Source organism: Vitis vinifera, chromosome 13 (assembly GCF_030704535.1).
Source record: "Vitis vinifera cultivar Pinot Noir 40024 chromosome 13, ASM3070453v1".
NCBI classification, from domain to species: domain Eukaryota; kingdom Viridiplantae; phylum Streptophyta; class Magnoliopsida; order Vitales; family Vitaceae; genus Vitis; species Vitis vinifera.
Genome location: NC_081817.1, coordinates 27,817,686 through 27,831,741, shown reverse-complemented (window position 1 = coordinate 27,831,741; position 14,056 = coordinate 27,817,686). Strand labels below are relative to the sequence as shown.

The following is a 14,056-nucleotide window of genomic DNA, read 5'->3' as shown; positions in this document are numbered from 1 at the left end:
GGTAACTTCCCTTTTAAAATTATTGAAATCCACTTGTTCCTATCGGCTTTAGAAGGCATTTGAAGCCTCTCCTTCAAGGTTATATCAGGAGACGATGCTAAAAGGGAATCCTCAAAGCTTCAACTTGGGCTCAGCTCCATCAGAAGAGTTATGCATTATGATATACAGGTTCTACACATGAAATTAAAATTTCAAAGACTACATTATTCCACCTCTTTTAGTTCTTAATATTTTTAGTTGATACTTTCATTTATTTTTGATAGGCAAACAAAAAACATATATTAACAGAGCCTAGCAAAAGGGCGCACTGATGTACACATATACAAACGGCTTGGCAAAGAAGAAAAAAAGAGAAAGAAAAAACAACTCCCTACCCCCACTTAGATTCCAGTCAATCAACTAAGTCTAATATAAACATTGACACCTCATCCATATGCATTCTAACCCAATCCAAAAAGCACACATAAAAGAAGTTTTGGGTGCTTGATCTAGTTGTTCCACATGTTCAACGATTTCTCTCCTTCCAAAATAGTCGAAAATGAGCACAATGGAGTAGACCTCCATGCTTTCTTCTACTTGATACTTCCTTTATATAGCTTATTTATATAGTCTTAAGCTTTCCTCTCTAGTTTCAACATTCATCAATTTGTTTCTAACTAGATATCGGAAATGAAATCACCAGAAAATATTTTTCCCAGTGGATTTTTCTTTTTTATCAGAAATGAAATATATATTGATAATTATAAAGTTCATGAGAACGATGAGAGGTCCTTCCCAAAAAAACAAAACCTGATCAAAGCCAGACTATACTCCTCCACTATACAATGGTTGGTCGTGGAACTACAAAATTAAATGAAAGTTCATTGGTATTCACAATATTTTTTATTCTTTTATCCTCATGCAATGGTTTGGATCATTAATGTATGGTCATGTACTCATGTATGGCTCATCATATAAAATAAATAAATAAATATATCTTTATTTTTTTCTCCATTTAAATCATTTTTTATTTAGAAAATGTGGTATCATGAGGACATAAGCTTCTAAGCACCCAAAACTTCAAATACTTCACTTACACTTTCCCTTTTTCAAACACCAGTTCCAACACCCTAGTGCATTCTTTTTCTTAAGAAGGATATCAGATCTGCAATCCAAACATTCTTCACCTTTTTAGATATATTTCTTCCAGTTTATATAAGTAACAATAAGAATAATTTTCTTTCAAATGTCATTTCATGTGCAGGTCCATTTTCTTGGGTCCAAGAGGGTAGATTAGGTAGCCAACTTTTGACATTTTTGCTTAAGGAAGCTGCACACAAACCAGAACCTGAATATTCATGCTTATCAGAACAAAAAGTAATTTTTTAACTTATAGGTTAACTAACTATTTTATGCCATTTCACATCATTCATAGTTTTCATGAAATTTTGTCACTTCAATTTTTTACTACAATTGTGGTGATGCCCTCCCTCTCCCTTTTTCCTTTTTCTTGTAAGGATTCCATTTCATGGTATCAACCAGTGCGACCCTAAAATTTATCAGGAGGTGCATAACAGATACATGATGAACCAAAGCAAAGGTTAGAGAAACAAAAGAATAATAATTAGAAAATAAAAAAACCAAACAAACAAACAAACCTTGATCCCTGCTAATTTACCACCAGAAGCTTTTTATATAAATTTTCTCAAGCATTAAATATCAACCTCTTAAGTAAAGTTGTAAACAGAATCCATTGCTCTTAACTTAAATTTAATAAGAATGTTAACAGAAGGACCTTACAGAGCTCATTATAAGAATCATGATCATCAACACCAATTCGGCATTTAACACTGACAGGAACATCTGAGTTGGCAGCAATTACTGACATGGCCTCGGCAACAAACTTCCCTTATAAACACCGAATGTCTATATCAGAGCACATTGATAATGAAAACACTAGCAAGACTAGTTGCAGTTAACAATTTAGTAAGCACAAATTTCAAACCTTTGGATCAAGCATAAGACGCACACCGAAGCACCCATGTCCAGCTACCTTTGGACTAGGGCATCCACAACTGATAGATAGAATATAAGGTCAGTTCTTTGAAAAAAAAAATGATAAAGAAAACCAGGAGATGGTAGAAAAAAATTTTACGAACTTAAGATTTATCTCATCGTAGCAATAAGAATTAGCAAGTTCAGTGGCTTTGGCTATGTTATCCAAATTGTTCCCACCAATTTGAAGGACAATAGGATGTTGGTCTGGAGAAAATTCCAAGAATCTGTCCTGAGCAATCCCAACAAAATAACATAAGATCAGTGGTTTTCAAATACCATCAGATGCACCAAATCTCGTAAATGAGAAAATAATCCTTAATAACAGGAAAAGAAAATAAATGGAATTATCATTTTCATGATGATGCCTGCAACATCTAGCAAGAAACAAAACAAGTCAGATTCTCAAGGAAAAGTCAAATTTGATTTAAAAGAAAAGAGGAAAAAAAACAACACAAACACCATTAGATTGAAACAAAGGCATTGATTTCTAGATACAACACCAAAAACTTGGTTCTCAGATTCTAAAAAAGAATCATACATCTGACCGAATAAATATGTAGGTTCATTCAGAGATAATTGCAAATATCATAACACCAGATCCTACATGCGAAAATCACCTCCTAGTAAGTAGCCAAATTTATATCATGGACCAACTGACATATTCATGAAGAGCTGAAACATGCTTAAAACCTATTAGAATTTCCAAATGCAACTAAGATATCAGTTTAAAAGCTGGAAAGTTATTACAAATAGCAACGATATAGCACTCAATGGTACTATGTGTATGCCCTAAATATATGCAGTATGCAGCTCTGGGAAATAATCAGAGACACTTAAACAAGAGCCTAGTACCTTTTTAACAAAACAAACTACTATAAGCATAGTGATGACTTTAAGGTGACAGATACTATGCAAATTTTACTTTTATAAACTCAGTCTTTCAGATCTGCTGTAGAAAAAGATGTAAACAATAGCACATCCAAACAAATATAAATGTGGAATAATAATGTTTAAATGAGTGAAAGACATAACTGAGATATAGGAAACAATTAAAACAATGTGGACAGTGATTGGATGAGACAACTATGTTTAACAAAGTGACACTTTATCAGCTGTCAATATGATGGCAGAATATAATAAACCCTGTCCTTCAATTGAAACTTACTAAGAATACAAATACAAATAAAAATTCAAACAAAAAAGAAGGGGGGAAATTATTACTGGCCAAAGGCAGAGATCAGTGACTGAAATGAAGTCGTTATATTAAAAGAAAAATGAAAGAATCACGATGTTCACCAGCCACATTAATTATCAAAAAAGAAAAGGTTCATCAGCCAAATTATCTTACTGAATAGTTGGGACAGCAGCACAATTTCTGCTCTACTGTTCCAGATTCTCAACTCCAATTATTAAGTTAAAGGTTGATTATCTAAAACCCATATTTCCACTTCTAATTAGCTTTACTTTAACCTCCTACCTCCCTCAAGAAGGTAAAAGCAACAGTAAACAGAATACTCTCTGGTTTGGCCATGAGGTTGAAAAAATGTTGAATGCTGAAACACCTGAATCAACCTTTCTAATCAAATATAAGGCTCATCAAAAGGAATGTCCAATTCACCAATTTCAGGTTTTATATTCAAATCTCTTCAAGGTATGTCATTCTCCATTTCCTTTTGGTGATAGACAAATTATGAAATAGGTGCCTGTCCAAAGAGGGGGCACACATCATATGCAGAGAGAGTACACAAGACACACCACAGGAAAGGAAAAAAGAAAAGCAATAGACTCACAATCAACCTAGTCCCTCCACAATCTACTGGTAAAATCTAAACAGAATACACTCACATCTCCAAAAGAGCCCTAGAAGAAGTAAATGCATACTTAGAAAAGGTCTTCCAGATTTCAGAGCCGTCAAAATCCTCCCATTACATTCTTTCAAAACAAACAATCTCAAGTACATTATTATCACTTCCTGCTTCCACAACATTAACTCCACAGAGGAGAGGCAGTTTTCCTGCAGTTCTGTTTAAATTTTCCATTTCACTAATTGGGATTGAATGATCACAAAGCAACAAAAAAACTGTGTGTGCACTTCATCTCCTTGGCTAAATGAGTTATGAGCAACATTCTACTCAGCCACCTCTTTACATATACCTTAGTCATGCCATACAATCCTTAAGGTAATGAATAATCCTACCTACAATCAAACAACATAGGGCTAGGGGTTCGTTTTAATGGCTTGTGATGACTTACAGGCTGGAATCAAAAGGAAAAGCTTGCCATAACTCCTAAATATAGTTAGGTTGGACCTCATCTCATCAGAGTAAAAAGGCCTCACCCAAATTTTTGCTTGTGAGAGCAGTAGTTATTTTCCAATACCATGTCATTTGTAAATAACATACAACAAAACCACTTGATATCATAAGAGCAACCAATTCATGACCTACCAACACAAGACAAAAAGGCCATTAAGCCAACCCATATTTAATTGTATTATGGTAGATTGAAATCTCCTCCTCAATTTCATTTGGTCTCATGTTGTGCATGTATCAATACCAAAATTATCTTCCTTAAAACCAACAGATTTCAAAAACAATAGAAATTTATGGGAGGTATTTTCTCTTCTCCAAATTTCTCAATATATCGTTGATTTTCAAATTGATCTCTATAGTATATATGCTCCTCTAGTCTCCCCCATAATATTGTATTACAGGTTCAAACTTGTCCTACCACTTTTATATTCTTGTTTGCCTATCACCAAAAAAGAATAAATAAAACCCCTTCTCCTACCACATATTAGGACGAACAAAATCACTATTGCTTAAATTTGTAGAATTTTATTTTATTGAGAATGTAGGATTTTAGCATTTATTACAGCAAGGGATTCAATAATTCTTGCATTTCATAAGGAAATGGAATAAAATGATTTATTAAAACATTAAAATTACAATTTTTTTGGTTCTTAAATGCTTAAAAATTTTCTTTAACTTGAGAAATGTAAAAAATGCATCCTACTTTCTACATTCATTCTTTGATTTTTTTTATCCTTAAATACTTAAGGTGTCAACCAGATTCATGTTCTTTATGAATCCAACCAAATAAAAATCATTTAGTAACATACCAAATTCTTTTCCTGATAAACAATTGTTTCTGCAGCAATCATCTCTGTGTAGAGCCATGCATGTTTAGATATCAGCCGGGCAAGAGTCCTATAATGATTATTTGTCCAATCCATCATTGGAGCAACACTGACAATCAAGAAAACACAATTCAGGTCCACAGAATCATTTAAAATTATTTATTGAGCAATGTAAATTGGCATCTTAAACAACCAACCTGAACCAAGGAGGAAGATACTGCCCGGCAACCATCACAACTTTTGTATGTAGTTGATGCTTCCGAATATAGGCAGTTGAGTTCTTTGATTTAGCTGAATTCCCGTATAATATATTTAATGACAATCTGCGATGGTTTTTTAGGATAATAGAATGAATAGGATTAAAGGAAGCAGTCAAAGTATATCCAGCAGACTTCATCATCCTTGAAATCAGAACATAGCCTGCTCTCTTAGGTACCTATCCATTAAATGAAACTACAATATACATGAGAACATAGACAAACAAGGTAATTGCCTTGATGTCTACAAGCAAGAATAAAATGGCGAAAGTTCACCATTATATCAAGATTCTGAAAATACAGAGGTATCAATTCAGAATTCAGATGTTGGTATTGATTGGAAAAAAATGGTAGAAAGCACTAGAAAAACATGGAAAAAAAATTAGACCCTACCTATTAAAATGCATTCTTTTTTAATGACCCTTGTTCATTCAATCCAATAATAGCATTACAAATATTAGTAAATAGGTCAACCACAGTGTATCCAATTGTTTCCATACTAACCACCATACACGCTCTATGAAAGCTACTAAGAAAGACTCTTTGACCTTATCAGATGATCCTGAGATCATACTTCCTCTTCTAAGTTTTTTTTTTTTTTTTTGATAGGCAAACACACAAAAAGCATATATTAGAAAAGGGCACCTTGAGGCTGACCCAAAAGCATACAGGGAGTATACAAGAGGCACAAAAAGAAGAGGAAATACAAAACCAGCCCTCAACTAGCACCTAGCCAATCAAAAAAACTGAGTAAAGGAAGAGGACCATCATTTACAACCGACTTAGTCCACAACCAAAGGTTACATACAAAATAATTTTTCAACCTATGAATCGAAAGCTCCTCATTATCAAAAGCAATCATGTTTCTTTCCTTCCAAACCGCCCAAAAAATACACAAAGGGGCTGCCTTCCTCTTCTAAGTTGACCAATGTTTGGCCCAAATATAAAGTTCCTACCCCATATAGCAATTGGGGCTTTATTTTAAAAATCATGAAAACTCCCATTAATTTACTAAGATTTTGTCCTATCAAGAGAACTTCACTAGATTTTGTCCTATCAAAAGAACATCACTAAAACTTTGGTGCTGGAACATCAAGTAAGAAATAAATAATTGAGCAGCCCCATCACACATGTAACTACCCTCAATATACAAAAAACATGAAATGATAACAATTCAGTACTTTATCCTTCAGTAATTTCAGCATAATTGCCCCGTAACTTTGTTGTATTTAAACAAGTTGGTCTACTGTTTGATCACTTCTATTAACAAAAGAATAAAAATTAAATATAAAAGAAAGACTCCATTTGGTTTGATGGAAAAATATTTCGACAAAAAATTTTCACATGAAATGAATAAATATCAGGTCTCTAAAGACACATCCAATCCAAATGCAGGAATTGACTAAGACTTTCAGACAGAGAGTCAATGATCAAATGTTGGAGGTAAGCGGTGTGATTACATTGTGATCATTGTCTAACAAATAATACTAATTTTTAAATTCTAAATATAATGTTTACTGATTGTAACAAGTGTAGTTAATATAAGAAATCTAACTCTAATTAGTTCGAACTAATAACTATTTATCTTATTATAGTTATTTCCAATATGCTAATTTGCTCTTGCTATGAAGATTTTATTCTTCCCAATTTATACATGGCTATGAATTGAAACATATTGTTTCAATTCTACTTCCTTTGACATTATTCCTAAAGCAACCTCTAAGGGACATCACTAGAAATGGTAATTATTTTTATGAAAAAGCACAGAAGTGATATGATAAATATAATTATCTTATGCTAACCTAGAAACCCAATTAACCCAACCTAACCCGAGCATGTATTAAGCAACTCAAATCTGAGGGCAGGGTGGGGCTAATCTATGGGCAGGTTAACAAATGGATTAGAGTAGGCTAGGCTAACTTAAGTTGCATCTTAACCCAAAATGCAACAAAATATTCATCCAAGATAGATGAAACAGGAAGACTCCTTTGTTTCAAATTAAGAAAAAGGGCTTGATTCGTTAACTATTTAACCAATTTGATCCTAAACCAACGTGATAAAAAGCAAGAACTTGTTCCAAATGTAATTTAAGTTCTACAACTTTTGCGCATCTATAGTTGATAATATTCTCTTCTTGTCTCTTTTTCCCTTGCTTTCTTTTCTGATGAAATATTTCCATAGCAAGAAACAGAAAATAAATCTTTTCTGGAAAGTCTTTTTCCCAAACAGTTTGGATCAAAGCAAACACAGCCCAACCAGGGAAAATCACCAGTCCGATCACAAAATGCAGGAGCTTTAATCTTACCACGCACTCAAATCCAAAAGAGAACATGAAATGGAATGAACCAATGCTAAGAGCATCGCTTCAAAAGGTTGAAGCACTGACAACTAACAAATTCAGTTTTGTTCTTCTCTGGGGAAAATATTTCCAGTGCTAGAAACGGAGAGAAAGAAAACATAGTCCGAGAATAATTACCCAAACAGTTTGGACAAAAACAAACAAACCCAAATTTTCAGGAAAAACCCCAGTCGAATCACAGTATGTGAAAAATTCAATCCCAACACGCACAGAAACCCAAAAAGAAAACACGAAACAAAACCAACCCATCTTAAGAATATCATTTCAAAAGGTTGAAGTACCAATAAAAACAAATCTCCTGTCTGGTTGCTCAGAAAATGCAACCAACAGGCTCAGCTGAATCCACTTTCCTTTTTGCTTTTCTTTTCTTAGGAGTAAGCAAAAGCAAATCGAGATAAATAAATAGGAGCAAAAACTTTCTCGACGCCTCTTTTACTTTCCTGCGTTTTCTAGGAAACCAAACATATGGAAAGAGTAAAAAGAAATTCAGAGAACGGTGATTAGGGTTTACCCGGAAAAGGGAGTTCCTTGCCGCCTTCGCCTCCACCAGCTTCTGGGTGAGGTTCTGCAAGGAGACAATTATTTTATTTAAATTATATATTTAAATCTATATTTTTATTTTTATTTATTACTTTTAAAATATAATTAGTTCAAAATTTATTTTTTATAATTATTCTTAATAATAAAAATTTATTTGAAAACTTTAAAAAAAATGTTTTTTTCCCTAAAAAATGGAGGGAAGGTACACTATTTCATAAGTAAATATAATTTTTTAAAATATAAAAATTTTTAAAAATTAGTTTGAAATTTTTCAATATGATTTATTTATATTTTTTAAAATTGAATAATCTTTTTCCTCAAGTGTCTTTAGTGGATTTTTATTTAATCAAAATTTTTAATTTAAAAAAAATATATTTTTTATTTAATAAAATATATATTTTTTATTTAATAAAATATATTTTCTAAAATTTTTAATTAAATATATAATATAACTTTTAGACACATTTTTCAAAAAAATTTATTGAAAATTCTGTTTCAAAAAATAAATTTTAAGTTTAAGTTCAATATTTTTTCAAATCCTCTATTAATAGAAATAAAAATTTAACTTTTATACAAAATTGGGTGTTATTTGGTTTTTTTTTTTTTTTTTTCCATGTCAGACTACCGAAAGATTAAAAACAGGAATAAAAAAAAGGGGGTTTATAAATGTATTCACTAAACTCTCTTTGCATCTATCTTCTTAATGAATTTTTTTAAGACATAAATACCCCTTAATGAAATCTCGAAAGTACCCTTAAGCACAAAATTTTTTTAATATTTTCTAGGAGAAAGTGGAATCATCGGAATTTCAAGGTTTAATATTTATATTTACTTGATCTTATACCTCTGAACACTCTTAAAAATATATAATTGTATATATTCGAAAACTAGGTTGTATACATTCGAAAACTAGGATGTCAAGACTATACTTTTGGACACTCTTAAGCTCAAATATGGTGGAAATGTCCAACACTAGAGGGTTAGCTAAATGTAAGAAAGAATTAGACATCTCAACAATATCCGATCTTCTAGGATTGGACATCACAAATTCCTTTTTTTTTTTTTCTCAATTGAAATTACAGTTTTTCACCATTTATCACTTTTAAATAATATCTACATTATTCCTAATTATAAGAGGAAAATGTTGGGTTTAGAGAGAGAATAATGAAAAGGGTATTTTGAGAATTTTTCTTAAGTGGATGTATCATGAATGTGTAAATAAGATGGATCTAAAGAGAGTTTAAATGAATGCATTTATCATTTTCCTAAAGATAAATTATAATAGAAAAGAATCAAAATCTCTATAAAAATACATTTCAATTTTGATGATAGTGATTTTTAATAAATAATTTAAAATATAATAATTTCTCATATTCATACTTTATTCCTCCAACCAAATGCACCCTAGCCTCCGAAGAGCACAAACAACACCACACGATTGATGGGCCTGACAAGCCCAACCCAAAAGTCCGGCCCATTACCACCAACTGAAATTTGTGGCGGAGAAATAACTACCAAAACTTCCATATTTATCACTCTTATCAGTTACACAAAACTCGTGCTGAACCATCCATGGCTGGTCTCAGCTTAAACCCTACAAAAATCACAACCCCAACACTCCAATCTCACAAACCCATCTACAGATTCAACTCTCTCACAAACCCCACCAAAACCCAGCTCAAATTCCCCACAAACCCCGCGAAAACCCACCCCAAATTGCTCCATTTTCGCCATAGTTCGGTGTCGGAAAGCTCAGTCTCGGTGCCAAAAGAGGTGGAGGTTGATGATGAGGAGGATGACCCAACTTCAGAAATGAACTATCTTGACCGGGAGACGGATCCCGAGAGCATTTCAGAGTGGGAGTTGGATTTTTGCTCTAGGCCAATTCTTGATATTAGGGGGAAGAAGATTTGGGAACTTCTTGTATGCGATAGCTCGCTTTCTCTGCAGTATACGAAGTATTTTCCCAACAATGTGATCAATAGTGTTACTTTGAAGAATGCTATTGAGTCGATTAGTGACGAATTGGATGTTCCCTTGCCCGAGAAAATTCGATTTTTCAGGTGAATTTTGATGGTAATTTTGGTGTCTTCTGGGTGTTTGTGTTATTGTCTCTGAGGTGATTTGTTTATTTTCTGGTTTGTAGGTCACAGATGCAGACAATTGTGACAAAAGCATGTAAAGAGCTCGGGATAAAGCCTATTCCAAGTAAAAGGGTGAGCCTCTTTTGATTTTTTTTCCATTTTTTTTTCTTTCTTTTTTTCAATATTTTCTATGATGAAATCTAGTTTTATTTAACTGTGATTTCTATGTAAAGAATTTGGATGAGGAGTGACAACATCATTCAGTGCCAAACCCATCAATTGTGTTTATATTATGCATGAAGGGAAACATAATTCCAACAATGCTCTTTTTTATCTTGAATCAGTGCGAGAAATTAAGAAGATAGAGAAAAAGAAATCAGTTTCTGTTGTTTGTTTGTGTGGAAAATAGGAAGGACAAGAGCATGCAAGAAAAGGAGGGGATTTTCTGATGTAGTGTAGCACCTTCTGATTTACTAGGTATTAAAAACATCTTCAAAGATCGATCGTACTCTGCCAAACACTACAAGGGTGTTCTATGTGCGTCAAAGGTTCAAATTGTGAAGACCAGAAATATGACTTACAAGTAACATTATTATGTATCCTAGTGGGCAAGAGGGGATTATCTGGTGTTTCTTGCACATAATAACAATGGATTTTTTTTTTTTGGATTTCTAGTTGGGTACCACTGTACCTTGTGTTCTTATCTTATGTTCATCTTGATACTTTTTTCAGTGCCTATCATTAATTCTATGGCTTGAAGAGCGCTATGAGACTGTATATACACGCCATCCTGGCTTTCAACAAGGATCCAAGCCGCTTCTGACTTTAGACAACCCTTTCCCAATGCAACTTCCAGAGAATCTGTTTGGGGAGAAATGGGCTTTTGTTCAGTTACCTTTTTCAGGTATATAGATAGTAACTTCTCCCTCTGATGATATTAACTGATATACGAACTTTTTGGGCAAGCCTGTCTATGCAAAAATCATATGAGCAATGCACAAGACAGGGGACAAGTCATTTCTTTTACTATTTTGGGTCCCTAACCCCAAAACCTACCCTTTACTGCAAATTTAAGTAAAAAACCAACATTATAAATGCCTTCTGCAATATCCCCTTCTAGCATACATTGATCTTGTTTCTTATCACCAGCTGTACAGGAGGAGGTCTCATCCTTAGAGACAAGATTAGTCTTTGGCGCAAGTCTAGATTTGGATCTGTTAGGGATTGAAGTTGATGCCAATACATTGATTCCAGGACTAGCAGTTGCATCTTCACGTGCTAAGCCATTAGCAGGTATGATTCCTTATCTGAAATTTCATGATAACTTCGCTTGTACTGCTGGAGAATTTAGCAATCTATTCTTTCACATGAATCAAAATTCTGTTTGGCGTAACCAACATTCAAAATTGAGAGTAAAAATTTAAGGTTGCTTTTGGTTTGGAAAACATTTCCGATTTTCATTTTCTATTTTTATTTTCTGAAAACAGTTTTTATTTCTTATTTTTCTTTTCTTGAAAATAAGTTTGATCAAGAAAAGCAAATAATGTTTTTACAAAATGGAATCTGTAAATTCTTGTTTGATTTTGAGTTTTATTAATGTTAAAAAATAATAAATATTTCTTAAGAAAAAATTTATGTTTTCACTTTTTCTGAACTCGGTTTTTCAAAAAATAAAAATAAACAAAAACACTATCCAAACATGTTTTCAAACCGGATTCCTGTTTTCTTTGAAAATAAAAACAAAAGCAGTCTATGTAAGCATGGTTTATGAGTTACAAATTTTATCCTGAAATGTATGTTGTGCTTTTTACTATCTACAAGTTTGAGTGAAACTTCAATTATGAAGTTAGTGTTACTATTTGAAGAGTGCGTTTGACAATGATTTTAGGAAGTGTTTCTAGCCCTTTTAATATTTGAAAATCAAACGCACTCAAAGTGCTTTAAGTGGAAGTGTTTTATCCAGAAGTGTTTTTGGGAGAATCTTCTATTAAGTGCTTCTTCATGAAGCACTACAAGTGATTTTTCAATTTTTTCCAAACATTTGATTTTTCTTCAAAAAAAATTTGTATGCTAAAAGTGCTTTCTAAAAGCATTGCCAAACATACTCTTAATTATCAAAAGAGATAGTGAAAAACCCATTTATCAATCTTCATTGGATTCAAGTTACTTTTTTGAGACACTGCCCTAAACCCTATAATCTTGAATCCTAAACCTTAAACCATAGGCAATTAGGGAAATTATCGTTTTTAAGTATATTTAGGTGCATCCTATGACTCAACCTTACTATTTTTTTGTTCCAACTCAACATTATGAAAGCCTACAGTTTGGTAGTAGTTCATCTGTCATTGCTTTTCCTGTTGTACACCATGAAGAGCCTCTTTGGAAGTGATTCTGATTTAAGTGCTTTTATCTGTAGCAATTTTGTTAGCAGCACTTCTATTAGAAACACTTTGAAAGAGAATTATTAGTTAGTGTTTGGATATAACTTTTTTTTTAAATTACTTTAATAGCGTTTTTGCTAATGTATATATAATAAAAAATGATTTTTAAAACAATCCTCTACAAAAATAATTGTTTAGCAATCACATTATGTCATTCTCTAGATTTTTAAAAAGTGATTTTCAAAAATTTATCTAACACCTAATTTTTGTTAAAAAAATGTTTCAAAGCATTAGGAAGTGCTTTTAACTCCTCTTAAATCACCCCAAACGGACTCAAAAGCATGTCCTCCAGCGTCTTACAGGCTTTTGCAGAAGAGGGCAACCTTAGACGCTGGAACCCATAAGGAAATCAACCATTTCTAACATACACAAATTGTCCAAGGCTCTTGCTTTGGTGGGTGTTGCAGCAGATTGATCAACTGGTCTAGTCTGGAATGCTTAACTCGACCATCCATAGCTATCGTGTACCTAATATCCATGATCACAATTCATCAATCCCAGACTCTGAAGAAACCCCTACTTTTGTTCAATTGCTTCCTCCCCTAAAGGAAGTCCATCCAACCACTGCCCTTTCTTCCAATTGCTTATCTCCGTATTTTGAAGTTTGCATTCAACATGTGTATTGCAGGGTAGTTCTGATTTCTGGGCTTGCTGTCTCATTTCAAGTTTGTTTTTGTAGATTTTGATATTATTGATTGCACTTTGGGGATCAAAATAAAAACTTCACCTATGTGCTCCTGCAGCTTGGATGAACGGACTGGAAGTTTGTTCCATTGAAGCAGACACGGCCCGGGCTTGCCTGATCCTATCTGTTGGAATTTCAACACGGTATATCTACGCCACCTACAAGAAAACCCCTGTAACCACAAGTGAAGCTGAGGCTTGGGAAGCAGCAAAGAAGGCCTGCGGAGGCCTCCATTTCCTTGCCATTCAAGATGACTTGAACTCAGACGACTGTGTTGGGTTTTGGCTCTTACTAGATTTGCCTCCCCCTCCTGTATAATCAAACAACCAACAACAACACAGAAACACAACGTTTTAAATGTTTCTTTCTTGCAAGTTGTGGGTACACGTTTCCTTTTCGTTAAGCAATAGCTGGCCAAGAAACTTTGAAAGGAAAATGCAACTTCTTGGCTTTTTGGGTAACCAAACAAAGACCAAAACATGAAAGAAGAGGGATTAGGGTGGGAGATTCAGAG

At 33.3% G+C, this 14,056-nt stretch overlaps 2 protein-coding genes across 5 annotated transcripts in view; one reads left to right on the top strand and one right to left on the bottom strand.

Annotated features, from left to right (window-relative positions):
• LOC100248175 (uncharacterized) overlaps window positions 1-8,390 on the bottom strand; it is a 31,219-nt gene extending 22,829 nt beyond the window's left edge. The window contains exons 1-6 of one of the 4 annotated variants that reach the window (XM_003633515.4): window positions 8,304-8,390; window positions 5,374-5,499; window positions 5,159-5,285; window positions 2,139-2,266; window positions 1,985-2,054; window positions 1,780-1,882 (exon numbers count right to left, since the gene is read on the bottom strand). In XM_003633515.4, the coding sequence (XP_003633563.1) occupies window positions 1,780-1,882; window positions 1,985-2,054; window positions 2,139-2,266; window positions 5,159-5,285; window positions 5,374-5,408 (463 nt within the window). In that variant the 5' untranslated portion in view covers window positions 5,409-5,499; window positions 8,304-8,390. Of the gene's footprint in view, window positions 1-1,779; window positions 1,883-1,984; window positions 2,055-2,138; window positions 2,267-5,158; window positions 5,286-5,373; window positions 5,630-8,073; window positions 8,267-8,303 lie in introns of those variants that run through there. The other 3 variants (XM_002277919.5, XM_010661096.3, XM_019224344.2) reach the window with 3 other exon arrangements.
• Window positions 8,391-9,853: 1,463 nt separating this feature from the next.
• Window positions 9,854-13,916, top strand: LOC100243060 (protein TAB2 homolog, chloroplastic). Its single transcript, XM_002278022.4, has 5 exons — window positions 9,854-10,395; window positions 10,479-10,548; window positions 11,149-11,320; window positions 11,566-11,709; window positions 13,601-13,916. Exons 1-5 carry the CDS (start codon window positions 9,905-9,907, stop codon window positions 13,858-13,860), a joined length of 1,137 nt encoding a protein of 378 aa, XP_002278058.1. The 5' UTR covers window positions 9,854-9,904; the 3' UTR covers window positions 13,861-13,916.
• The last annotated feature ends 140 nt before the right edge of the window (window positions 13,917-14,056 follow it).

Excerpts from the sequence above, each read along its gene's own strand:
- LOC100243060 (XM_002278022.4), top strand. The coding sequence starts at position 9,905 with ATGGCTGGTCTCAGCTTAAACCCTACAAAAATCACAACCCCAACACTC. Across the intron at positions 10,396-10,478 it reads GAGAAAATTCGATTTTTCAG|GTCACAGATGCAGACAATTG; the intron begins GTGAATTTTGAT and ends TCTGGTTTGTAG. Across the intron at positions 10,549-11,148 it reads AGCCTATTCCAAGTAAAAGG|TGCCTATCATTAATTCTATG; the intron begins GTGAGCCTCTTT and ends TACTTTTTTCAG.